The 25,418-nt window shown below is 43.5% G+C and overlaps 1 protein-coding gene across 2 annotated transcripts in view; it reads left to right on the forward strand.

The window, feature by feature from the left end:
* Positions 1-25,418, forward strand: part of Pomt2 (protein O-mannosyltransferase 2) — a 46,536-nt gene that overhangs the window by 11,608 nt on the left and 9,510 nt on the right. For both annotated transcript variants that reach the window (XM_055592769.1, XM_055592770.1), the window contains exons 3-15: positions 869-973; positions 2,998-3,106; positions 5,561-5,669; positions 7,313-7,472; positions 8,747-8,853; positions 9,858-9,940; positions 11,490-11,599; positions 15,964-16,030; positions 18,006-18,075; positions 21,507-21,585; positions 23,019-23,170; positions 23,611-23,702; positions 24,627-24,703. In XM_055592769.1, the coding sequence (XP_055448744.1) occupies positions 869-973; positions 2,998-3,106; positions 5,561-5,669; positions 7,313-7,472; positions 8,747-8,853; positions 9,858-9,940; positions 11,490-11,599; positions 15,964-16,030; positions 18,006-18,075; positions 21,507-21,585; positions 23,019-23,170; positions 23,611-23,702; positions 24,627-24,703 (1,320 nt within the window). The remainder of the gene's footprint in view (positions 1-868; positions 974-2,997; positions 3,107-5,560; positions 5,670-7,312; positions 7,473-8,746; positions 8,854-9,857; positions 9,941-11,489; positions 11,600-15,963; positions 16,031-18,005; positions 18,076-21,506; positions 21,586-23,018; positions 23,171-23,610; positions 23,703-24,626; positions 24,704-25,418) is intronic.

Consider the following 25,418-nt stretch of genomic DNA (forward strand, 5'->3'; position numbering starts at 1 on the left):
GACTCAGATCTTCAGATCTTGGGGTAAAGGCATGGGTAGGGGGAGTTGAGGATAGCAGTCTGTGTCAGGTTGGCCCAAGGAAACATGAGCACCTAGGCTACGGTCTGGGGACAGAATCTCTGCAGGGAGGGGTGTAGAGGTAGGACATGCAGCCCATTTTAAAGTTAGTTCTGAGCCTAGGAAAGGTATAAAAGCCATGCTTTTCTCTGTCTGCCTTTTATGCAACAGAGACAAGCTGTGTGTCTGGACTACTATTATTGCAGAAGGGGAAAGTGTGTGTGTGTGTGTGTGTGTGTGTGTGTCTCCACCTGTCACCCCCCCCCCATTCCTTCCCTTCTTCCTCCCTCCATCTCTGGGGAAATGCCTGTCTTTTCATTCTCTTTCTCATTTTCTGTCCCTTATCCCTCGTGTATAGCTAGCTCCTTGGCCACCTTCCTCTCTTTCGTTGTGATTTGGAGCCTCATTTTCTTTTAATAGAAGGCTGGTCTCCCAAGAGTTAGGTCTGCCCAGGACCTTCCCTGAGAGCTGTCATGTTTCATTTCATAACAAAAGAAAGAAAAGAATGTGAGAGCCCCTCACTGACCCTGAACTTCAAATTATGGAGTGTTTTTCTCCTTAAATGTTCAGTCTGCAATATTCCCAAGAACTTAGCTATGGCACAAGAGTGGGTTTGTTTCAAGCAACAAGCTCTTTAGACAAAAGATTCTTTACTCAGCAGCAGCTGCAGGACAAAATGTCACCCTGGCACGTCTATGGCCAGTTGTCAAGGGAAACTGAAGGCTCTGTATGCAGCTGGAGAGAACTGGGGACAGAGGAATCTTTTGTTCTAAAGAAATTTCATCCTTTTTTTTCATTCCTCTCTCCTCAGATGCTGATTGGTCTTGCCGGTTACCTGAGTGGATATGATGGTACCTTTTTATTCCAGAAGCCTGGAGACAGTTATGGGCACCACAGCTATATGGGAATGCGAGGAGTAAGGCTCCCTGCTTTCTATAGACTGACTAATCCCCAGGGCCACTCAGACATGTTCTTGTTGGAAGCAGCAAGGGTAGATGAAGGGACTCTTGGGGAGTGGGAAGAGAAGAATGATTGAATTCACCCCCTAAAGTAGAAGTCTGGAAGAGAGCTGGGAAGGAAGAAAAGAAGGGGAGGCCACAGATAGCATGGAGGTTGATTAGGAGGCGAGCTCACTGCAGCCTGTCAGCCCATGTGTGGGGTGCATGCCTCTGCCAGCCTTTCCTCCAGATTGTGGCATCCCCACACTGTCTCCAGATTCGAAGTGGGCCGTCAGAGAAGTCTCACTCTCAGGGAGGCTGCATGCCTATTCCACTCCCTCTGTGCTCTGATTCCCAGCATCAGCTTAATGGAACATGGCAGAACCTAAACACTCGACTCCTTGGGAACAACCTAATGAGACCTGTGGAAGCTGGCTTCCAGCTTGGGGTTCTCAGACCACTTGCTTTCAAAAGTCAGATTAGATGGGCTGTGTATTTGCTTCCTGGGGCTAATCATTGGGTGGTCTGTATAGTCCTTCATGCCATATTAAATGGAGTGCTCCGCCCCTCATTTCATACTCTCAAGTCATACTTTTTATATGTTTTTATTTTATTTTTTAATTTTTTACAATTTATTCACTTTATATCCTGATTATACATCCTCCCTCATCTCCTCCCAGTCACCCCCCCGCCACGTAGTCCACTGAAAGGGGGAGTCCTCCTCCCCTTCTATCTGACCTTAGCCTATCAAGGCTCATCAGGACTGCCTGCATACTCTCTCTCTGTGCGCTGGCAAGGTCATCCAACCAGCGGGGAAATGATCAAAGAGCAGGCAAACAAGTTCCTGTCAGAGACTGCCCCTGCTTCCCTTACTAGGAATAACCCACATGGAGAATGAGCTGCCTGTGCGATAGATCTGAGCAGGGGGTCTAGGTCCTCTCTGTGCATGGTCATTGGTGGATATATCAGTCTCTGCAGGACCCCCTGGACCCAGATTCGTTGGCTTTGTTGATCTCCTTGTGGAGCTCCTGTCCCCTCTGGGTCCTTCTTTCCTCACCCCGTGACTTTTTTTTTTTTTTTTTTTTTTTGAGATAGGGTCTCACTGTGTAGACCAGACTGCCTTCAAACTCACAGAGAACTGCCTGCCTTTGTCTCTCAAGTGCTGGAATTAAAGAAATGTGCCACCACCACCCAGATCTCTCAAGAAATCATTTTCTTCCTAATGACCCTTGAATATACATAATATATACCATGGACTTGCTATGGAAGTTGAAAAGGGCAAATGGTTTCATTCATTCTGTTCACATCAGGGGACATTACTTTTTTGTTTACAGAAGTGATGACCCAAGAAAGAATTTACTATCCTGGGTTTGTCTGTTTACTGCTGATGGGTAGACTAAGGAGATGGAAGAAGGCTGTTCATTAAAAAAAAAAAAAAAGAACCAATACCTCAAATCCTCTAGCTCTTGAAATGTTAAGCAGTAATCTTTCCCAAATGAAAACACGTCCTGTAGATTAAGAGTAGTTCCAGATATCCCCAAAGCAAAGAATCAGGGAAAATAGTACAGGAATAATGTAGAAATCTAAAAAATACTAAAATGCCTCAAAGAAGTCTGCCTTATACCCACGGCTTTATGCTAGACACTAGTGTTGGTCGGGTACTTCCTGCAGTACTAAGCCTTGAACTCTTCCTCAGCCTGCGCCTGTGAGGTAGAAGCTCCAGCTTTTCCCATTGCCCCTGTGGGAGGTTGAGTTAGAGACAGCTGGCAGTGGTGGACAGCCCTGCTTCTTCCTGTAAGTGGCACTGATTTCTTGCCAGTGCGTGCGTCCAGGTTCTGAGAGGCATACCCACTGCTTCCTGTGAGCCTTCACTATGGCACCACCCTTGAATACTCCATGTGATTTCAAGTCATTCAGACCATGCCTTTGTCAGGGTCCTCCATCTTAGACATTAACATGCCAGGTCAGCTGGTTATTTGACAGCTTCTCTCTCCTTCCATAGTTCTGCGCTTTCCTGGGCTCCTGGCTGATCCCCTTCGCCTACCTCACTGTACTAGATCTGTCCAAGTCCTTCTCAGCTGCACTGCTCACTGCTGCCCTTCTTACCTTCGGTAAGTTGTCTTATCCCAGGTGTTTGGGGAAATAGGCTGTCATACCCATGGGTGGTTGGAAATCAATACATTCTAGTGTAACATCTGTGTGCCCAGTTCTCAATTAACTTTAGGATTGGGTAAAACATATTGCTACCAGTAACACTTAAGTAATGTGTGTGTGTGTGTGTGTGTGTGTGTGTGTGTGTGTGTGTACGTACAGCATGAAGTTGACAGTTGTCTTCCACAATTGCTCTCTGTTTATTGAAGCACAACCAGGAGTTAGCAACTTCAGTGAGTCATGTTAACCACTTTCCTCTGAGGATCCCCTGTCTCTACCCCCTATGTGCTGGGATTGTATGTAGCTGTCACCCCTGCCCAGTTTTTATGTGGGTTCTGGGGAACCAACCTCCAATCTTCATGCTTGCATGAAAAGTGTTTTTCCATTGAGCCATCTCCCCAGTTCCTTTTCTATTCTATCTGTGAGGCAAGGGTAATCCTAAACATAGGTTCTCTTTAAGTTATTTATATTTGCATGTTTGTAAGTATCTATAATTAATGAATTAATTTTGCTTCTCTTAGGTTAATGTTGAAATTAGTTTGCATTTCCTAAATTTATTACAACTGATGAAAAGGCAGAGCAGATGCCCAGAAGTAGCTGAGAAGCAGGAGATAGCAATAGAACTTAAATATTTCTTCCGGATCCTCACGGGGATAAACAAGGGCTAACTGTAGAAGTTAGTCCTGTTGCTAGCTGTATTCTTCTGAAAGTGACTTCACAACCTTGTGGTGCTTGACATGTAAAGAAGTCCAGACCAATTTAGGTGGCTATTTTAGGGGCTTGTTCAGACAGATACGCTGTTTTGTGTTGATGGATATATGACAAGGTTATAGAGTTCTATGTAGTGTATGAGAGCCTTTTTTTTTTTTTCTTATATCTAACTTTTTCTTTTCAGTTACTCACAATCAGTCATTTCTTCATTTTCCATTTGATACCTGTTTCCTAGGCACCTATCCTATACCAGGCTATCTTTTGAGGCCTCAGAAAATGCATTAATGAGATGCTATTCTCATGAAATCTACCCTACAGAAGGGCAGACAAATAAGCCAGTACATTATTAAGTTTCCAATAAAGTATGCTACTTTTCTTTTACTATTTAAATTATTTACTTTGTGTGTGATGGAGGGAGGCAAATGCATGCTTGCCATGGCACACCTATGGGAGTCAGACAACAACTTATGGGAACTGATTTTTACCTTTCACCAGGTGGGTCCTGGGGATCATACCCAGGCTGTCAACTATGGTGGCAAGCATCTTCTTCCCAAGCCATTTCAGTGGCCTTGTAATGGAGCATCTGTTTTTGTTTGGTTGGTTTTGGTTTTTCGAGGCAGGGTTTCTCTGGGTAGCCTTGGCTGTCCTGGACTTGCTGTGTAGACCAGGTTGGCCTTAAACTCACAGGAATCCACCTGAGTCTGCCTCCCTGAGTTCTGGGATTAAAGGTGTGCCCACCATGCCTGGTGTAAGCACTTAGTGCCAGGTTAGACATAAAGCAGAGTGGGGACAGATTAATGGGGATCAATACTATTTTAGATAGAGTAAGCAGTCAAGAACTCCCCAGGAAGGTAGTGTCTAGGGAAGACTATTCAGGCAGAAGAACAGTTTATAGACTTGCATTAACAACCTTGCTCAGTGAAATATACTGTAGAGTAGAGAAGGTTGGAGTTGCATCTGGCTAGATATGGAGGCCATGCAGAATTTGGCAGCTGTCCTGAGCAATTTTTAGTCGAATGAGATGAGAAGACATTGGAGGTTTTAATCAGGAATATGATAGAACTTAAGATTCAAAAAGAAAAAAAAAATTGGATGTATGTAGGGAATCAACCCCCAATAAAGATGTCATATAAAATAAGACTGTTCTATATATACATTTGTAGTTTGCAACTGTGTCAGCTTGTGGATCCTTTTTGATGGTAGAAATAAGGAAGTGGCCTTGGCTGCTCTGAGTGAATGACACGGCCCCTTTAGAATTAAGGGCCTGTAGGTAGTATAGGAACTACTTTTTATCATTGGGCTCTGATAATGATAATATGCATAATAGTAATGACGTGGGGGAGCTGGAGAGATGGCTCAGTGGTTAAGAGTGCTGACTGCTTGCTCTTTCAGAGGATCCAGCACCCACATGGCAGCTCACAACTATCTGTAACTCCAGTTCCAGGAGACTGGCACCCTCACACATACATACATGCAGGCAAAACACCAGTGCACACAAGGAAGTAATAAATAAGTTATTAAAAATATTAAAAAAAAATGATAATGTGCCCTAAGCTGAGTCCTTCTTCTTGCTGATAATCTAGTCGTGATCAGTGGCCAGCTAGTCAAGACTGCCAGACTGTTTCCTACCGTTAGAGTGTTTTTCGTTTTCAGAGATATCTCTCATCATTTTGCATTTTGACCAGCAAGCTCCTGTTTTTCAGATACAGGATGCCTCACTCTGTCCCAGTACATCCTCCTTGACCCTATCCTGATGTTCTTCATCATGGCTGCCATGCTGTGCATGGTCAAGTACAACTCCTGCGCTGACAGGTCAGAAATATCATCTTGGGCGGGGCGGGGTTTGGGAATCAGAAATCTGACTGTGGCAGGGCCAGGTGCAGACCTACAGGACTTGCATTCAAGCTGAGTTTAAGAGGAGCATATGTTTCATTGGTTTGGTTTTAGATAATGAAAAATAAAATTTAAAATGTTATCTCTAATAGATGCTTTTAGGTTTGCTTTTCACAAGACTGAGAAATTGTCAATTGTCAATTGGTGTTCAAAGTCAGCATATAATTGATAGAAGCTTCTGGGTATTATGGAGAATACCCATAGGGTATTATGCCTTCTCATGCCTTATAAGCTGCTCCTCAGCACCAGTCCTGCTCCAAGGAGCTCTGGGACATCTCATCCTTCACATTCTCCATCCTGGAGGGGAAGACACCAGTGTAGAGTGTAGATACTGCCTCAGAGCTACTTGTCTCCAGCGCATCCAGTGCTGGCCTAATGATAAATTTCCACACCAGCCAAGATCCTCCCAGGCCCTGGTCAGTTCTAAAGCTGGCCTGGATTATGATGTACTTTCAGAATGCTACTATTTTTCTGGATCCTTCTCCTGCCTCTGAGTGAGGAGAGTAGGTTCATTCTGTGTATTCAAAATACTGTGTTCAAAGTTTCAAAGAGCTGGTGTATCCTAGGCCGTCTTAGAAAACAATGCGTTTTTACCCACATAATGCTAGTACACTCTCCTTCCCCAGCCAGTGACTACAAGCCTACTCTGTGTTATCTTCTGCTTCTCCCCTATCTATTTCCATCTACCTTTTTTTTTCTCTCTCTCTTCCTTTCTTTTTTCCGGTGGTATCAAAGATTGAGCCCCGGGGCCTCATATGTTCGGCAAGCCTCCACCACTAAGCTAAATCTCCTGACCCCTCTTCCACTTCATAAATACATACTTGTGTGCTAGGTACCATGCCAGGAGAGAGGGGCAGAGGAACAGAGATGCTGACTTTAAACTACTTATTCTGGCAAGGGAAGTGCCAGATCGTCAGAACAATTGTCTCTGATGTACTGGTGCTGCTAGTACATAAGCTGATAAGGATCATCAACATTGCAACTGATTGCCTGGCTTGAACTGTGCATCATCACTTGAAAGCTACATTGCTTAGACTCTCTGTACCTCCGTTTCCTTATATGTAAAAATAGGACAATGAAAAAAAAAAAAGAGGATAATTAGCTCTGGCTCATGAGGGGTGATGAGAACAGAAGGACTGAGTATGATACTTGGAAGGGTCCCTGATATATAATGAGCAGTAAATGCTGGCTTTGGCAGGCCTAAATGTGACATGAAGGATAAGTCTGACTGAGTCCAGAGAACTTTTGTGAGTTTTCCTTTTATGTCTACTTGAGTTGTCAACAGTGAAGAATAAGTCTGTATATAGGAGGTCCTGTGCTTAGTCAGGAACAGCATGGAGCCTCCTCCCTAGAACAACATGCTACTTTCTCTCATACTGACTTGCCTGTGGTTTGAGGGCCTTGACAGAACACAACCTCCTTAAGCCATGTCATGGTCCCCTGGGGTTAAGAACCCTTGAGGCTTAGGGCACTGCATTACCCTTTTGGGTACTGTCCTACTGCTGCTCTTGATTTCCAATTTGGTTCTAGCTGTCAAACTGAACTGTCTTATTGGTTTCCAGGCCCTTCTCTGCCCCCTGGTGGTTCTGGCTCAGCCTGACTGGCATTAGTCTCGCTGGTGCTTTAGGGGTCAAGTTTGTTGGCCTCTTTATCATCGTGCAAGTGGGATTGAACACTATTTCAGACCTTTGGCACCTGTTTGGAGACCTCAGTCTTTCACTGGTGAGAACTCAAGTGCTTGTGGAAATGTCTTCATTCCACAGTGCTGCTCCCAATCGGCCTTTCTCTGCTTCTGCCATAGGTGGAGGGAGTGGCTGTGCCCTGTGCTCTGTGTTGTGGACCATGGCCAGACTGGACAGACACAGCTTTCCTCTATAGACAGCAGGATACCAGGGAGTGGGCCTGGCTGAGGAGCTGGAGTGGTATAAAAGGAGCAACAACCTTGCAGTTCTCTTTTGTTGTTGCTCCCCCACCACCTCCCTTAATTTCTTTTAAGTTGCCCAGCCAGCCAGAGGATTCTGTTCAGCTGGATTCATGCCAAGTCCATTGAGGGCCCAAGACCTTAGGTCAAATGAGTGGGATGACTTTGAACTTCTGAAGGCAGAATTTCTTTAACTGACTCAGAGTTTCTGTATTTGGAAGCCAGTTAAACACTGTTAGGATTATTATTATTATTATTATTATTATTATTATTATTACTATCATTATCACATTAGTAATCAAGGGCTGATCTAGTGCCAGACACTGTACAAAATGGTTGCCTTTATTATGTCATTGAAGTCCTATGTGGTGGGTAGTCACTGATTTTACAAATGAGGAATTTAAAACCTAGAGGGATAGCTTTAACAAGGTCCTACGGGTATTACAGGGATATCTATTTGGTAAGAGGGACATCTATGACTCAGGCTTGGGTTATGCAAGCTCCAGGGCTCAACTGACAAATTCCCAACATGTTTATTCATTCAGAAAATATATAGACATCATTTCCTAAATGCAGAGTGTTGGGAACGTATGGACTACAACATGATCCCTGCCCTCTAGAACCCATGGAGGGTCTGTAGAAGGGAAGAGAAAAGGAGAGGGCCTATTACAGGCCTGCTTTGACAGCAGACAGGAGGCACTGGTCTAAGTTTAGGTGCTCCAGGGAGGCCTGTGGGAGGATGAGGCCTGAGGTTAAGGCCAGCAGCATGCGATAAGGGGCTGGCATCGTCAGTACAGGGAGCCTTGGGAAACTTCATGGAGTTCAGTGAGCTGGAGACCACTGTTGAGCAACAACCCTACCTTGTCAATGGTCATGGGGTGCAGTTCCTGGAAGGGCAACAGAGAGCTGGCCCATGTTATCCCCTGTAGTGCGTGTGTGTGTGCACGTGTGTGTGTATAGTGGAGGGTAGTATAGAAAGAAAGGCCTAGGGTTTCCCCTGTTATTCTTTCCAATGTAACTCATAAGTATAATGGCATTTCATATGCCCACTACCTGTGATGTCTTCTCTTTGCAGGTGACTGTAGGGAAGCACCTGACTGCTCGAATCCTGTGCCTCATAGTGCTGCCTTTGGTGCTCTATGTGACCATTTTTGCTGTTCATGTCATGGTGCTGAATAAAAGGTACAGCCAGAACCTTTCCAGCCTCTTGCTTTTGTTTTTTCTCTGGATCTAAGCCTATATGCAGGCCGGGTGATTTCCTAGGCCTGAGGTTAGAATGAAGGGCAGAAGTTTTTCCTGCTCCCCTGTGTTCTCTTCTGTATATCCCAAGGCTCAGAAAACCCAGCACCCAAACTTGAAGGAGGCAGAGAACTCCCTAATAGCATAAATGTCCCTAATCTCCAATCTCTGAGATATAGGCCTTTCACTTTAGTGGGGATGGATACCAGGGTTGCAGTGGGTCTGATTACATGGATACCAGCAGCAACATTCCATTAAATAAGTAGCTACTAAGTGTCAAGAACTGGGTTTAGCATTATGTCTAATCTCAATTAGCTATTGTTATTGGTGAGTTCTTTTGACTTTTTAAAAAATCTGCTATTTATAAATGAAGAATTAAGAATAAATAGGATTAGAAGCATTGCCCAAGTCACCAGGCTAGTAAGTGGCTGATGGTGAAATTTAGACTGTAGTGTCTCCAACTCCATCATCCATGTTTGTTTCATGAAACCACCCTGCCAATTCAGATTCTCAGCTCTCCTCGTAAATTAACCTAAGGGCTTCTGAGAAATGGAAGCTTTAATTTATTTGTTTTGTTTTGTTTTGTTTTATGACACAGGATTTCTCTGTGTAGCCCTGGCTGTCATGGAACTAGTTCTGTAGACCAGGCTGGCCTTGAGCTCAGAGATCTGCCTGCCTCTGCTGCAATCAAAGGTGTGTACTCCCACCTCCTGGCTGGAAATGGCAGCTTTTATGCTCTCTTTGTCTTTCTCTCTCTCTCTTGGTTTTTCCAGACAGGGTTTCTCTATGTAGCCCTGGCTGTCCTGAACTCAATTTATAGACCAAGCTGGCCTACAGAGATCCTCTTGTCTCTGCCTTCCAAGTGCTGGGGAAAAAGGTGTGTGCCACCACACCCAGCTGCTTTGACTCTCATAACTGACTGTCTCCTGCTTCTCCTTTCCCCCCAGTGGTCCTGGTGATGGCTTCTTCAGTTCTGCCTTTCAAGCCCGGCTTTCAGGAAACAGCCTTCACAATGCTTCTATCCCTGAATGTGAGTGTACTGGGCACAGGGGTTTCCTGGAAGTTGAATTTGAAAAGGCAAGTCTGAAACTTGTGGTTTTGTTTTTTTTTGTTTGTTTGTTTTGTCCATATATAGCAGACTGGGAGAAAACCCAGTATTACAAATCTTCAAGAGTCAGTTTCTATAGTACACAGAATAACTTCTTTGTAGCTATCAAAGCCAGCTCTGTAAGAAGGCCATTCTGAGGGAATCTGGTCGCAGAGCAAGCAGGGCCCTCTAGGGACAGTTGTAGTCTTGTGCATATACGTGTGCATACACTCACACATAGTAATTAGCAGGTATTCCCCCTCCAGGGGATAGTCTGGTGTGAAGGACCTCCGTTGCTGTGTTAAGTACATAAAAGGGAAAGACAGCCAGGAGTAGTGGCACACAACTTTAATCCTAGGGGAGGCAAGCAGGGCTCTGTGAATTTGAGGCCAGGCTGGGCCACATGGCAAATTTCAGGACAGCCAGAGCTATATAGACCCTGTCTCAAAAACCAAAATAAAACAAAGCAAAGAAAAATGAGGGGTAGAATATAGAACCGGGGGTTGAAGCACATGCCACGGCAGTTCAAGAGGATCCCATATACATGCATACAAAGGTTTGCCTTGGGTTGGACCTGGAGAGATGAGTAGACTTCAGAGGGTATTGAAGGGAAAGAGGTTATATTAGGCAGAAGGGGTGGCAAGATAAATGCCAAGGTAAAGCACAAGGCACAGGTTATATGCAGGGTCTGGAATCTCAAGTTAGAAAAGAGAGTTGGGACCCATAAGTTGAAGGTTTGAGATACCTAAGGTATTGGAGATCACATGGAGGTTTCTTAGCAGGCAGACAACTAGAAATGCTACGCACTGTAGAGTTAGCATGGCTGGAAAAACGTATAGGATGTCTAGAAAAGTAGGAGCGTCCACTGGGAAGTCATTTCAGGGCTGTACCTTAGGATTAGGGACAGCCAGGAGCATACCCAACAGGCACCAGGCAAGGGAGGAGAAAAGATATCATTGAGGCCCTGAGTGCAGGAATGACATTTTGTTCTCGTGGAGTATCTAGTTCCAGGAACACAGTAGGCTCCACAGAATGAAAGGAACGAGACTAGGAAAGCAGGAGAAAGCACTGGTTTGGAGGGGCAGTATGTGGAGTTAGTCCTTAAAGAGGGAGTTTTGGACCAAAATTTGTTCAGTGGAGCTTAGGGCGTGTTTCAAAGGTAAGGTGATTGATTCTGTGGTAGTGAGTGCAGGGAAGCTGGAAAGAGGAACATGCAAGAGAAAGGAATGAGAAGAGAGGTGCAGAGGAGCAGTCTGTGAGGGAGTGTAGAGTCTGAAGCAAAGAGCTCAGTGGTGGGGCTGCAGTTAGACATAATGCAGATGTAGGGAGCTCCCTCTTAAGTTGCTTCCATTGGTGTGAGAAGGCAACTGGGACTCCAGCTTTAGGCAGGCCAGACCCTGCAAGTGTCTGTAAGGAGATTTAACTACTCCCATCCCCTTCCCCCTCACCAGGCAGGGGCAGCCTGTCATGTCTGAAGTCTCTTTTCCTGCAGACCTGGCTTATGGCTCTGTGATCACTGTGAAGAATCTCCGGATGGCCATTGGCTACCTGCACTCCCATAGGCACCTCTACCCTGAGGGCATTGGTGCTCGCCAGCAGCAGGTGGGTTACCCTTTGTGTACTTGGCTGCAGCCACACTGAACTGTTCTCTGTGACTGAACCTGTCATTCACTTTCTCTTTTTGAAGCATTCTCCTTGCTCCTTCTCTTCCTTGCTTTGGCTAACCTCGGCTTCTTTAGGTTTAAGCTCAGGGTTCCTCTCTGTCTATCTCATGATCCCCCACCTCCTCCCTTTACAACACTTCCTAGGCATTTCTGCCTGTCTCAGGAGAATCATTTTATAAGGAATTTTGAGAGTTTGCTTCTCCCATCCTTCTGTTTGATCCTGGAACTCCTGTGTGTCTGCCACAGTTCCTGGCCTGGAGGGTGATGAGGAAAGCTAATAGTTATGACTACAGATCTGGGAACCAGACTAGTTTACTTGGGTTTGAATCCATATAGCTTTGACTTTGTACAAATGTCTTAATCATTTTGTGGTTTAGTCTCTTGGTCTTAGGGGAAAATAAATAATGCTCCTCTCCACTATAGGATTGTTAAGAAGGTATGTAAAGGGCACATATGAAACATGTCCATGTTACGGACGTTCAAGTGACTCTGGTGGAAGGTGCTTGAGCTTGTGAGACTGGGTTTGACTCTGTCCTGGGGATGCATGAAAGTGATTAAGTGTTGAGGAATGCTTGGGTGTAATTTTAGAAAGTAACCCTAGCAGGGGTGTGGAGGATTGCAAAGAACCGGTTGAGAGGCAATTCTGTTAATTCTGTGAAGTGACAGTTCTGCATGGGAGCAAAGGGGTTAGAGGCCAGAGCTGATTCAGGAAACACTTCTCAGGTGTCATAGTAGGGCTTGGTAATGTATGGAGGGCAGGAAGAGCTGTGCATAACTCTATAGTCCTGATGTCTAAGTCTGTGTGTGATGTTATTTAATCATGATCATAAATGGGGAGGAATGGTTTTGAGGTGGAAGGAGAATTTTTCTTGTGTGATGGGTTTGAGGCTTGTCTCAGAAGAGAGATCTGAGCATGACATGTAGGTGTTAGCACAAAGGGGGTTGATGGGTGGTATTGCTCAGGAATAGTGTGAGGAGAAAGGACCAGTGAGGGAACCCTACATTTAAGGGAGTGTTTAAGGCTGCTCAGAGTGCAACTAGAAGAGAATGAAAATGAAGGAGTGACTGGGAGGTCGCAGAAGAGATGGAGGGAGATTGGAGAGGTCTCTAAAAGGAGGTGGGGAGCACTTCAGTGTGCATGTGACTGCCACACTGGTTTTGATGGAGGGGGAGGACAGAAATCTCAGATACAGAGATGTAAGAGGTGAATGTAGTGGTAGGAGCTGGAAGCTTGGGCCAGGCTGTTAATCTAAGATCCTCGCAAGTGACGTTTCTCTTACAGAATGATTGAGAGCTTCATTGTGCCAAGTTTTACTTCATCAAGTACTTTAGCACCATTTTCTTTTAGCTACTAGAGAGCTGGTCTTGGGTATTGGATTGCAGCATCACTTTCTCATACTTGGTTTTTCACTTATCTCTGGCCCAGTGGTTGCCAGTCCTGGCTGCAGTTTAGAATTAACTGAGCTTGCTTCCTTGCTTTTAGTTTTATTTATTTATTTGTTTGTTTGTTTGTTTGTTTAGTCATTTATTTATTTATTTATTTATTACATATACAGTGTTCTGCCTGCACACCTGAAGGGGGCACCAGATCTCATTATAGATGGTTATGAGCCACCATGTGGTTGCTGGGAATTGCTCTCAGGACCTCTGGAAGAACAGCCAATGCTCTTAACCTCTGAGTCATCTCTCTAGCCATTAACTGAGTTTTCAAAATTCTGACTTGCAGACTCTTATTCAGAGATTTTGCTTTAATTGACCGACCTAGGGTGGTTCCAAGCACTGTTTACTTTTGCTTTGATTTAAATTCTGTAGATCATGCTAATGCATAGCCAGGACAGAAAAATCACAAGTAGCCATTCCATGAGGATATAGAGTATAATAAAGTGACAGATCTTTGGATACACTGTGCAGAAGGAGAGGAAGGTCAAGCTCTGGAAGACACTGTTTAGTTGGGGCTGTATGCCTGGAGCCCAAGAGTGCTGTGTGAAAGCTGACGGTGGTCCTGAATGGACAGCACACTGGGTCAGGGGACAGAGTGTCAGGCTCTGACTCTCTTAGGCTGTCTCCCCAGCTGTAAATCGAGGTGATTGGACTAAATGGCTTCTAGTTAACCTCTCTGCCCTAAGCTTAATGTCTTATTAATCTCTAGGTCTCAGCTTTAGTTAGTTAGTTTTGGTTTTTCTGAGAACTCAGTCTGTAAACCAGGCTAGCCTCGAGCTCATAGAGATCTGTCTGCCTCTGCCTTTGCTTCCCAAGTGCTGGGATTAAAGATGTGTGCCACCATCCCTGACTTATGTATTCGTTTGTTTGTTTTGGTTGTTTGGGTTTTTTGTTTGTTTGTTTTGTTTTTTTTGGTTTATTTGTTTTTCAAGACAGGGTTTCTTTGTGTAGCCTTGGCTCTTCTGGACCAGAGTTATAGACTAGACATGGTGTCTCTTCACAGCAACAAAACTCAAACATAATCCAATCACTAAGCTAATAAGGGATAGTAGTAGAAAGTCACCGTTTCACAACCCTTTTCTTCTCCTTTGAGACTGGAGACTGGCTCTTACTACACGGCTCAGATTAGCCTGAAACTCACAGAGATCCACCTATCTCTACCTTCCCAAGTGCTGGAATTATAGGTATCACCATGCCCAGTCAGCTTATGTATTCTTAATATCATTGCTTGTTTTTTTTTTTTTTTCTGAGAAACAAAGTCCACTCAAATAACTCAAATATAACCATAGTATGTGCAGAGTAATGTTCCCCATACATGCTAGTTCCCAACTTTTTTTTTATCTTTTGCAAGTAAATTTGTCATGTTGTGTCCAATTGAAGTTAGAAGAAAAACTCAGAAGAAATGCCTGTTATTTCTGTTGTATATTAAATATAGCATAAAGCTGTATTTTTGTCTCCCCCCTTGGAGCACTGGAGTTACCTACTATGCTTGGAATTCTGCCTCCCCAAACCATAAGCTGTGTCATCTTGAGCAAAAGAATTAGCCCATTTCTTAGTAATATTGTGGGGAAAATAATAGCACCAACAGTGCAGAGCTGTGAATATGATTGAGCAGGGTAAAACTTGCCTGGTGCTGAGAATAGTGCCTGGTGAATGGTAGCCACTTTGAGTGTGAGCATTTCATGAGCCTTTTTTGCATGCCGCCTAAAAAAAAAAATGCTTCAAAACATTTTTACTTGTGTATCATATTCTATTACAAGTGTGCAGTATCATGTTAACCAGTCCTCTCAATAGAGATTCATAGTATGTCTAGATTTTTGCTGTTGGACCAATCACTGCATTATAGACATTCACATGAGTGCACACACAATTCTTTATAAATTAGTTATGTCTGTAGGTTAACACTGTAGGATAAAATAGCCATGGAGCATTTTAGTGTCATTTACCCACATTCTGGGAAAAATAATAGCTTTTTTTTTTTTTTAATAAGTGTCCATGGGATTGGGATGCGGGCACATAGTGTGTATGTGTGTGTGGAGGCCAGAGGTCAGCGTCAGGTGCCTTCCATGATCACCCTCCATTGAAAGTGTCTCTCGCTGAACCTGGAGCTCACTGGTTATACTAGCTGGCTAGCAAGGCCCAGCTATTGTCCTATCTCAGTAATAGGATTCTGAGAGCACTAGCTTTTTCTTACATGTGTGCTGGGAATCAAACTCAGGTTCTCATGTCTGCATAGCAAGCACTTTATCATGAACCGTCTCTTCAGCCCATGACTTTTTTTTCCCCTCTCCATTTAAAAAGTTTGAGGCATAGTCTTATTTTTAATAATTTATTCTTATTTTATGTGCATTGGTGTTTTGCTTACATGTATGTCTGTGTTCGGGTGTCAGATCTGGAACTGGAGTTACAGGAGTTACAGACAATTGTGAGCTGCCATGTGGGTGCTGGGAATTGAACCTGGGTTACTCTGGAAGAGCAGCCACTGCACTTAATCATTGCGCCATCTCTCCAGACCCAAGACATTGTTTTTAAATAGACTAAATCTACTGCTTCTGTGCTGGAGACTGTTAAATCACAGTATAATGGTCCTCCCTCAAGACAGCTGAAACTTTCTTGACATGCTACCAAAGAAAAAGATAAATTAAAAAGTTCTTGATGTATAGGGCTTCTAAATTCTGAAAAATGGAGAAAATCTCATTCAAGAGTGCAGCTTCTGAGCCCCTTTGGGAAATATGGCCTCCTGGGTTAGTAGTTGGGTGTCCTGAAAGATGTTCACGTGGTGTCAATTTGCTAGGGATTGTGCTTTTCCAGCTGGGCTGATCATAATGGTATCTTCTCCTCTTCATTCTCCCCTCCATTTAGGTTACCACCTATTTGCATAAGGACTACAACAACCTGTGGATTATCAAGAAACATAATACAAACTCAGGTAATGTGGCAGAGACTGAGATTCTTGTGCTGTTCACTGAGTCTCTCTCACTTTTCTCATAAACACCTTTGATGTCTTTACTGATCTCAGTCATCCTTTTGAACATTATTGAGGTCCTGTTGTGTTCCCAGGACAGTGGGAAGCATAGAGGATGAGCAGTGAGTGAAACAGCAGGGCCAGGGCTCAGATCTCATCTGGGAACAGGTTATGTAAGCTCATCTCAGGGGCTGCTAGCTAGGTAGTCGTAACTGAGGGTACTTGGGAGTTGCTTTCGTTTTCGAACTGTGCGAAGTTCAGCTGTAGCCCTGATAGGAGCGAGTGCTGTTCTTTCTGGTCACTGGGCTGGCTGAGTTAGTTGATAATTCAAGCCTCTGCCAGCCCTGTGCTTGAACTTAGCTGGTGCTTGCGCACACGCGCGCACACGCGCGCGCGCGCGCACACACACACACACACACACTGTCTGGGCTCTCTGATTTTAGGACAAAGCAAGAGGTACTTGGGGTCTTTCTTTTCTTGGAAAGCAACTAGCTACCTGGGGACAGGGCTTTTTGTTGTAGCTGTTAAGCAGAGGGCAGTTATCACCTGAGCTCATCCTCCCTGGCAGTATCCTGAACCCCAGGCATTTCTTGTGACTGCTCAGCAAATACCACCTGCCTGAGCTGGCAGCAGCTGCTCCATATCTGGAAACACGGACAGCCATTCTCTAAACTCTCTTTTTTTTCCTTGCTATCTCCTTATATTGTTGTTTTTAGGCTAACTCCTTACATACAACCATCTCTCCTGCTGCCTTATTTGCATGCTCAGTAATGAAAACTGAGACTCACCCCTTGAGTGAGTCTGCTACATTGATTGTACTTTTGACACAACAGGCCAAAGGTGGTCCATCATGATGACGTTTTAGGGAGATTAGGTGTTTCTTCTAACATTTGAACCTACCCGGTCTCTATTGTGGCTTCTAAACTAAGATGGTTGCATTTCATCTAAGCAGCTAAGGGTTCCCTGGGAATTTTGTAGTCTGAGTTCTAGTGTTCTTGTTGGCTGTAAAGGTCCCTCACTCCAATCCACACCAAATAAAACTTTCTCCCCTGTTTACAAGGCAGCATAGCAACGGGTGCCTCTGCAGGTGAATCTTAACAGAGCCAGGAATTTGCGTTAGCAAATTTAGCTGACCTTGATTTGTTTATAGAATCTTGCCATGTCACTGTTTGTGACAGAATTTTACAAGGTGCCTTCTGCCCTGCTGTGATAGCTGCCAGCTACTTTTTTATGACGCTACCTTTCTAGATCATGACGAGTTTTGACTTCTAGAAACCTAGAAAGGAGTCAATTTTCTTTTCAGCATTTTATTGTTGCTGTTTTTCATTTCATGCTTAGGAGATAAAATTTGATTTTTGAGAAGAGCTGTGCATACTTCAGCTGTAGTCCTGATATGAGAGAGCACTGTCCTTTCTCGTCCCTGAGCTGGCTAAGTTAGGGCAATTGTGTGGATTTAATTTTATGGAGACTGCATTACTCGTTAGGGAAATTTTCATTATTTAGCCTCCCACCTGAAGTTCCAGTGGAGGCTTCAATGCCTGTCGGACAAAGGTCACCTTGCAGCCTGGCATAGTGGCCAGTCTAGCCCTACTTGTTCACATCGTCATTTGTTCCTACATCTTTTATATACATAGACCTTTTGCTCTACAGTCATTTGCAATTGTTCAAATGAGTATGATTCTTTCACATGTGTTGCTTTATCTTGCGTATTCACTTGACAGAATTCTCTGCTTCTTTAAGAGACTCTCAAGCATTACTTCTGGGACACTCTAATCCCCTGAGGCGACTGGAGAACCTTACCCTTTGTCCCACAGCACACTGTTAGCACCGACAGCACTTCTCACGCAGCACTGTAACTGTTTTTTGACAGGCCTTCAGTTGTCACTAGTCTAGTATGTGAATGACTCACTTGGTACTCACACTAATTTCTTTTTGGCAGATCCCCTAGACCCTTCATTCCCAGTGGAGTTCGTCAGACATGGAGACATCATTCGACTAGAACACAAAGAGTAAATGATCTTGTTGTTGTTGGAACTGAATGCTAGGGCAGTGGGCTGAGGCAGTAGTAATGGAACCAAGTTTCTGTGTGGAGTGAGAAATTCATGCATAGTATGAGAATGAGTAGTAAGCTTTGCCTACTGATTTTGTGTTTAAGGAGCCTTGACCTTTGGGGATACCTTTCAGTGACCCTTTTCCTATTAATGCTACTGGGTGAGAATAAGAGCACTATCACATTTTTTGAGCCAAATTTGAAGCAAGCTTTATTAAATACTGGCCAGGAGAATGGCCAGGACATCCAGGATTCCTAGAGAATGCCTTGAATTATGTTAGTCCAGTGCTTATAAAGGCAAAACCTGCAAGGCCACATACTTCCTTTGTCCAATCCAGGACAAGCATATATCCGCCCATGTACCTCCTGCCTACTTGTGATCAAGCACATCCTGTGCATTGGGGACAAGCAATCTTGTTTACAGAAGTGAAAACACTTGGCTTGTTATCATACATAAACAACAGCCCCTCGCAATCCAGGAAATATCTGTGCTTGGGCAAATGGGGCTGACAGGTTAGAGACATTTTTTATAGATCTCTTAAACACAGTAATTTAAACTTAAAACATAACTTTAGCCTTCACCCTCACTTCCATCCCCTAAGTGTAACCAAGGAAAGGATAGTTTGACAGACGAGCATGCTAGTCTGTCTCACTGTCTATTAATTAGAATGAATGAAAATGCCAGGATGATATAAAAACTACTAAAAAGCATGAAAAAGCTGCCAAGATATTAGAATTACTAGAAAAAATTTCAAGTAAAAGAGGTAATCCAGAGAATAAGTGAAGCCCTGAAGCCATGTTTTTCCTCATCCTGTTACAGAAATAATATGCATTGCCAGTGAGAAACTGCTCAACACATCTATAGATTAAAGAAGCTCTTTAAATTTGTCTGGCTCTGGCTCATGCTCAAAGAGGAGCTGGCCTTGAATGGAAAATTTTATTAACTTATATACACCTTAGGCTTATGCATTCTACATATGCTGTCATCCTTAAATCTCTGTTAGGTCCAATACTCAGGTCATACTCTTAACAATTTAAGAGTTGGGAGTCTGTAAATCTGGACTCTTGGACAGGTGAGAGATTTACACAACAAAGATAGTGCCAGAATTAGTCTTAACTACAATAGTGTTGTTCTTTTCCAACAGTTGTTACCCAGGTTCCCCCCCTCCACCTGGCAAAATTATGCTTTTTCTGATAAGAACACAGGGGACTGAATGGCAGACCAGGACTTAATGATGGCTGTGACCTTGAGCTGCCCACTTACCTCTGTCTCTTGAGTGCTGGGATTAAAGGTGTGAACCACCACCACCAGGCCTTGAGCTTTGATATTTTGTTTTGACTACCTCTTAAGAGCAAGTGCTTTTAAAAAAATTAAATTTATTAGCCAGGTGAGAGGGCTCACGCCTATAATCCCAGCACTCAGGGAGGCAGAGGCAGGCAGATCTCTCTGAGTTCGAGCCCAGCCTGGTCTACAAAGCGAGTCCAGAATAGCCAAGGCTATACGGAGAAACCCTGTCTCAAAAAAAAACAAACAAACAAACAAACAAACAAAAAAAAAACATAAATAAATATTTCAATTTATTTATTTTTGTTTTACGTGTATGTGTATGTGTATGCATGTGTGTGTGTGCTACAGTATGTGGAGAGGTCAGAAGACAACTTGCAGGAATCAGTTCTCTCTTTTGACCTTGTAAGTGGGCCTCTGGCATCTACCTTAGGTTCTCAGGCTTGGAAGCAGGTACCTTTACCCTATGAGCCATCTCACTGACCCAAGAAGAGTCGTTATTATTGTTATTTTGCTTTGTTTGTTTTTGTTTTTGTTTTTTTGAGACAGGGTTTTTCTGTATAACAGTCCTGTCTGTCCTGGAACTCAATTGTAGTTCCAGGCTGGCCTGGAACTCTGCCTCCCCGAGTGCTGGGATTACAGGCATGAGCTACCTTGCCTTGCTCAAGAGAAGTTTTTAAGTCATAGTTTTAGGTTCCTCCAAAGTGACAAGTAATCTTTCTTCAAGACTTGGAACCCAGAAGATTTTAGGCTTAAGAGCGTCTCTGCTCCGTTCACTCACTCCAGGAAAAGTGACTTTGAAGGATCAGATTGTTGCTGGTTGTATAGGGAACCCTAGTTCCCAAGAAGTAACTGTCAACTGATCCTCCCCTGGGTCTGCAGCTCACATTTGTGTCAACTAGGTGGATTCAGCATCTTTAAGCCATTAGTTTAAATAAACATGATCATAGGCTGGTAATGTCTCATAGGCACGTGGCTAAAAGCAAGAGTTTATCCTACTTTTGGAAAAGTATTGGAATCCATTGCTATTCAATTGCTGTCTTCAACAACAGTGAATAATGCACAAAGGTATATTACTCAAGGAAAAGGCACAATGACCAAAAGCAGACAAAAGCAATCATTAGCAAAAACAGCCTCAAAAGATTTGTATACTGGAATTACCAGAGAGCTTTTTAAATTCCAGGAGAGAGCGAAAAAGTGTATATAGAACTGGTATGTTTTTCCTGTCCATTGAATTTTAGATACTTCAGATTCCTCCTACTAAGTAAATCTTATTTTTATCCCTATTTAATAGAATCATGTTTAATTTTTTATAAATTTCCCAAACTTGTGTCATGAGCATTTACTACTTACAGAGAAAAGCAAGAGTTGTTAAGTACTTTTTATTAAATCCTCTCCTCATTCATGACAAATTCTCACTTAAAAAAAAAAAAAAAAAAAAGCTGGTGAGAACAGAAAGTAAATGGGAATAGGAAAGTTTGCCTGACTGAAGTATACCTACTGCAAATGCTCGTTTCTTTCTCCTTCACAGACCTGCCTCCTTAGTGAAGAAAAGCTGAGCTTCAAAGCTACTAAATGTGTGGTGGTTGCCTCATGTCCCACCCTTGGCCTGCGTGCCACGCAGTACTTCCCACAGTCTTCCTCCCTCTATCTCTCTTACTCTGAGCTCCTTTCTTCTCTAGTCCTCAGATTCTTGGCCTACACTATTTGTTATAAGTGAGTAGACCTCACATTTTCCGGTATATTGGCATTAATGGTTCAGATTCTAATTTTTCCTAACCCTACAGATGGCTTCATATTTTTAATTTAAAAAAACAAAACAAAACAAAAAAAAAAAACAAAAAACAAAACAAAAAAAAAACAACTGGGGCTGGAGAGATGGCTCAGAGACTAAGAGCACTGTCTGCTCTTCCAGAGGTTCTGAGTTCAATTCCCAGCAACCACATGGTGGTTCACAATCATCTACAATGAGATCTGGCGCCCTCTTGTGGGTTGCAGGCAGAGTAGTGTATACATAGCAAATAAATAAATCTAAATTAAAAAAAAAAGCAGCATGCTCATCTCTTTTCTTCAGATAATGGGCTCTTTTCTTTTCCAACTTATAGAACTACTCGGAACCTGCATAGTCACTTTCACGAAGCCCCCCTGACCCGGAAGCACTTTCAAGTCACTGGCTATGGCATAGTAAGTAAGAAGCTGTAGCGTGAACAGGGTGTATGGAAAAAATTGTGAGGCTTGGTTCAGGGCCATATAATAAGACACATCTTCCCAGAGTTCTAGAATGTTCTAAGAGAATTTGGAGGCTGGACGTAGATGAGTCTCCTTTTTGTTGTTATATTGTTTTTTGAGATATTGTCTCCATTGGCTGGCCTGGAAACATGCTATGTAGACCAGGCTGGCCTCAAACTCAGCCTGGTCTACATAGCATGCCTCTGTCTCCCAAGTGCTGGAATTAGAGCTGTGTGCCATCATGCCTGGCCTGCACATAAACTTTTTTAACATTCAGAACCTATGAGAAAAGCAGCCTGTGAATCTATTTTGTCTCTGTCCCTCTTCTTGCAAAGTAACTATGTACTTTATATTGTCTAATACCTAATAAATGTCAGATATGAATACCATGTGGATCTCCTAAATTTTGCACTGGAAGGCTGGCAAGATGGCTCAGCAGGTAAAGGACTAGCCATGCAAGCGTGGTGAGCTGAGCTCAGTCTCTGGAGCCCACATGAAGGTGGAAGGAGAAAGCCAACCCCATAAGATTACTCTTTGATGTCCACATGTGCCCTGTGGCATTTTCCTTTTTCTCCCGGTCATGTGTGCATGCACACAAAGATAATATTTGAATAAACAAAAAGCCAGAGACCTGGGCGAACTTACCTTCTTCCAGATCCCAAATTCTTACTGGTTTTATTTTATAGGTCTCTTCCCTATCGTTCAGAGGGATAAGCTCATGTTAACAAAGCTTTGTATTTACTTATAGAATAAGAGCTGTGTGGGAGCTTGTGTCCTGAGAGTAACTGAAGCAAAGCTGTGTTGAAAACTGTTGAGACCTACTCATCCCTCTCTCTTCTGAGGCCTTTGGGGCATCATTAAAGAGTGGATTCCATAAAGTGAATTCCCTAAACTTCTGTTTCCTGGGCCCCCATTCTACTAAAGCCAGGACTCTGAATTCTCATCTGTTTTCCCATGGGACTCTCCTACGGAGAATTAAACACAACTAGGTGTGTTCCAGGTGTGGTATCTAGGTCAGATCTACCTGGCTTAGGTGAGAGTATCCAAATGTGCAAAATAACAAAGACAAACAGCTTAGAGTAAGGTCTTGAGTATGATTTAAAGGCAAAACCAGCTGTCTAAACTTAGTCCTCTGGTCCTCTAAAGTTAGCAGTTAGACTTCTCACTTTCAGATTTATACCATCTTTTTGTGGTAGGGAGTTCCCAGTTAATGTCACTGTCTTGGGCTACTTCTGTGGCTTTCTTGTTTCCTTTCCTACAGCAATCTTTGAGGTCGATTTAACCTTTGATGCATAGCAACATTTGAAAGGGTAGTCATTTTCTTTTTAACTCTTTGTCCTTAACATCACCTGACTTTTGTAAATTTTTTTTCTTGGTTTATGTGGCAGAATGGGACAGGGGACTCAAATGATTTCTGGCGGATTGAAGTTGTAAATAGAAAATTTGGGAGCCGGATCAAGGTACTGAGAAGTAGAATTCGCCTCATCCATTTGGTCACAGGTTGTGTCCTTGGATCTTCAGGAAAGATTCTGCCCAGGTGGTAAGTCTCTGGGGTCCTGATATTTTGATCTAGCTCACCTTTTCTTTTCACACTGCAAGTGGTATACCAGAAGCTTTGATTACTCAACAGTTAATGCTCACTTCACTTTGATTTACTTAGTAGTACATGGAAGAAGAAAAGGCATCAGGAATATTACGGTGCATAGAACTCCAGAATAGCTTTGTATTTTATGTGCTTTGATAGTTGAACATTTGCCTGCCTGCCTTGAGGTTAAAACTCTAAGCCTTTGTCTCCTTGTATAGTAGAAATGATGTATACTAAGCTACTGTTAGGATAGTTGTGGATTTTGAAAGTGAGGTTAGAAGAATAATGGGCACTGACTTATAAGAAGAGAAGTCCCACAGATGTAAGAGCAGTGGACATTGCTATACTTGGGGGCATTCCAAATCTTCTGGGACGTCTGTGACTTTTTCTGGCAGGGGCTGGGAGCAGTTGGAAGTTACTTGCACTCCGTACCAGAAAGAAACTGCTAACTCCATTTGGAATATAGAAGACCATATCAATCCCAAATGTGAGTGAAGGCCACTATTATGCTGGCTCTGAGGGGAGAAACCCACTAAGCTCTTTGCTTAGGAGCACAAACCTTCATAGACTCTGTGATTATGTTTTATTGTTATTTTTGCTTTCTTCCCTCCCACCCCCCCTTGCTGTCTACCTAAGTGTTGTCTCTTTGGACACTGCTAGGTCCTTTTTTATTCTTGTCCATTTCCTTTTTAAATTCCTTATTCAGAAGTGACACGTGATTTCCTACAAGGCCGTTTCAGGCTTCCATCCCCCGTCCCAGGTTGTCTTCCTGCACCACAAGAGACTCCATGCCATAAATGCTTGTTGCAGATTGGCCAGTTAGCCTGTGTCGAGTACCTCCTCTCCCTACAACCAACCAGACTTCACAGAAGGCCACAGCCACACTGATCCCAAATCTCTGTGACCAGGCTCCTTTGACATTCCCACTTCACTGTCAGCTTCAAGTCAGTCTTTGGACTCATTTTCTCCCACCCCATTCCAGCTTATGTTTGATTTCTCCATACTTGTATTCCATTCTTCTTAGTACCTGATATAGACAAATAGTGGGTTAACTTGTTGAACAATTCTTAAGTATGTCAGGAACCACATGGGCCCTGTGGATGTATTGGTGAATGAGACAAATTTGGTTCCTCGTTCCATACTTACAGGAAGCCAGCGTCTGGGCCAGTGCCACAGTGATGGATGATGGGATCATGAACTGTCAGAGCACCAATGAGGCCTTGTCTGTTTCCTCTGTAGCCTTCAGATTACCTAATGTGTGCTTAACATAAGCTCAATAAGTCACACTCCTGAGGCACTGCTCTCAGTCCCACTTTATAGAAGACTGCACTAGGCTCTGGCAGGGTGTGGGTGCTGAGGACACACTGTGAGAACAACATGGCGAAGCCTTTCTCTTGTCATTTTCCCCCAGTGCCAAACATCAGCCTGGATGTGCTGCAGCCTAGTTTTCCTGAGATTCTGCTGGAGTCCCACATGGTCATGATCCGGGTACTGTGGACCCTTCTTATTCCTTCTAAATCGAAACCTAAAGCTCTTAGAGGAGTTCATGGGCACCCTTAGATTTAGATCACAGAGCAGTAGCCATGGAGTAGATCCCTGCCCCCTTGTGGAGGATGTTGAAGGTGTTTCAGCCACTGGTTTACTAGATTTTTCATAAGCATTTCCAGTATCACAGGATGTGGTGGTGATTTGATGAGAATAAGGACAACAATGATTCTTCTTGTGGTTTCATTTCTATTACTATGGCAGACAACGTAATAAAACTTTGTCTTAGTCAGGGTTTTATTGCTGTGAAGAGACACCATGATCATGACAACAAGGAAAACATTTAACTGGGGCTGGTTTACAGGTTCAGAGGTTTAGTCCATTATTATCATAGTGGGAAGCTTGGCAGTGTGCAAACATGGTGCTGGAGGAGGAGCCAAGAGTTCTATATCTGAATTGGCTGGCAGCAGGAAGAGCAAGTGACACTGGACCTGGCTTGAACATATGAAACCTCAAAGTCTACCCCCTAGTAACACACTTCCTGCATCCAGGCCACACCTAATCTAAGAAAGCCATGCCTCCTAGTAGTGCCACTCCCTATAAGCCTATGGGGGGCATTTTCATTCAAGCCACCACAAACAATTTAGGGGAGAGGAGGATCTATTTAGCTTACCATTCCCTAGGTTATAGTCTGTCATTGAGGGAAGTCAAGGGGCAG

Source organism: Psammomys obesus, unplaced genomic scaffold, assembly GCF_907164565.1.
Source record: "Psammomys obesus unplaced genomic scaffold, mPsaObe1.curated_primary_1811, whole genome shotgun sequence".
Classification (NCBI taxonomy): Eukaryota; Metazoa; Chordata; class Mammalia; order Rodentia; family Muridae; genus Psammomys; species Psammomys obesus.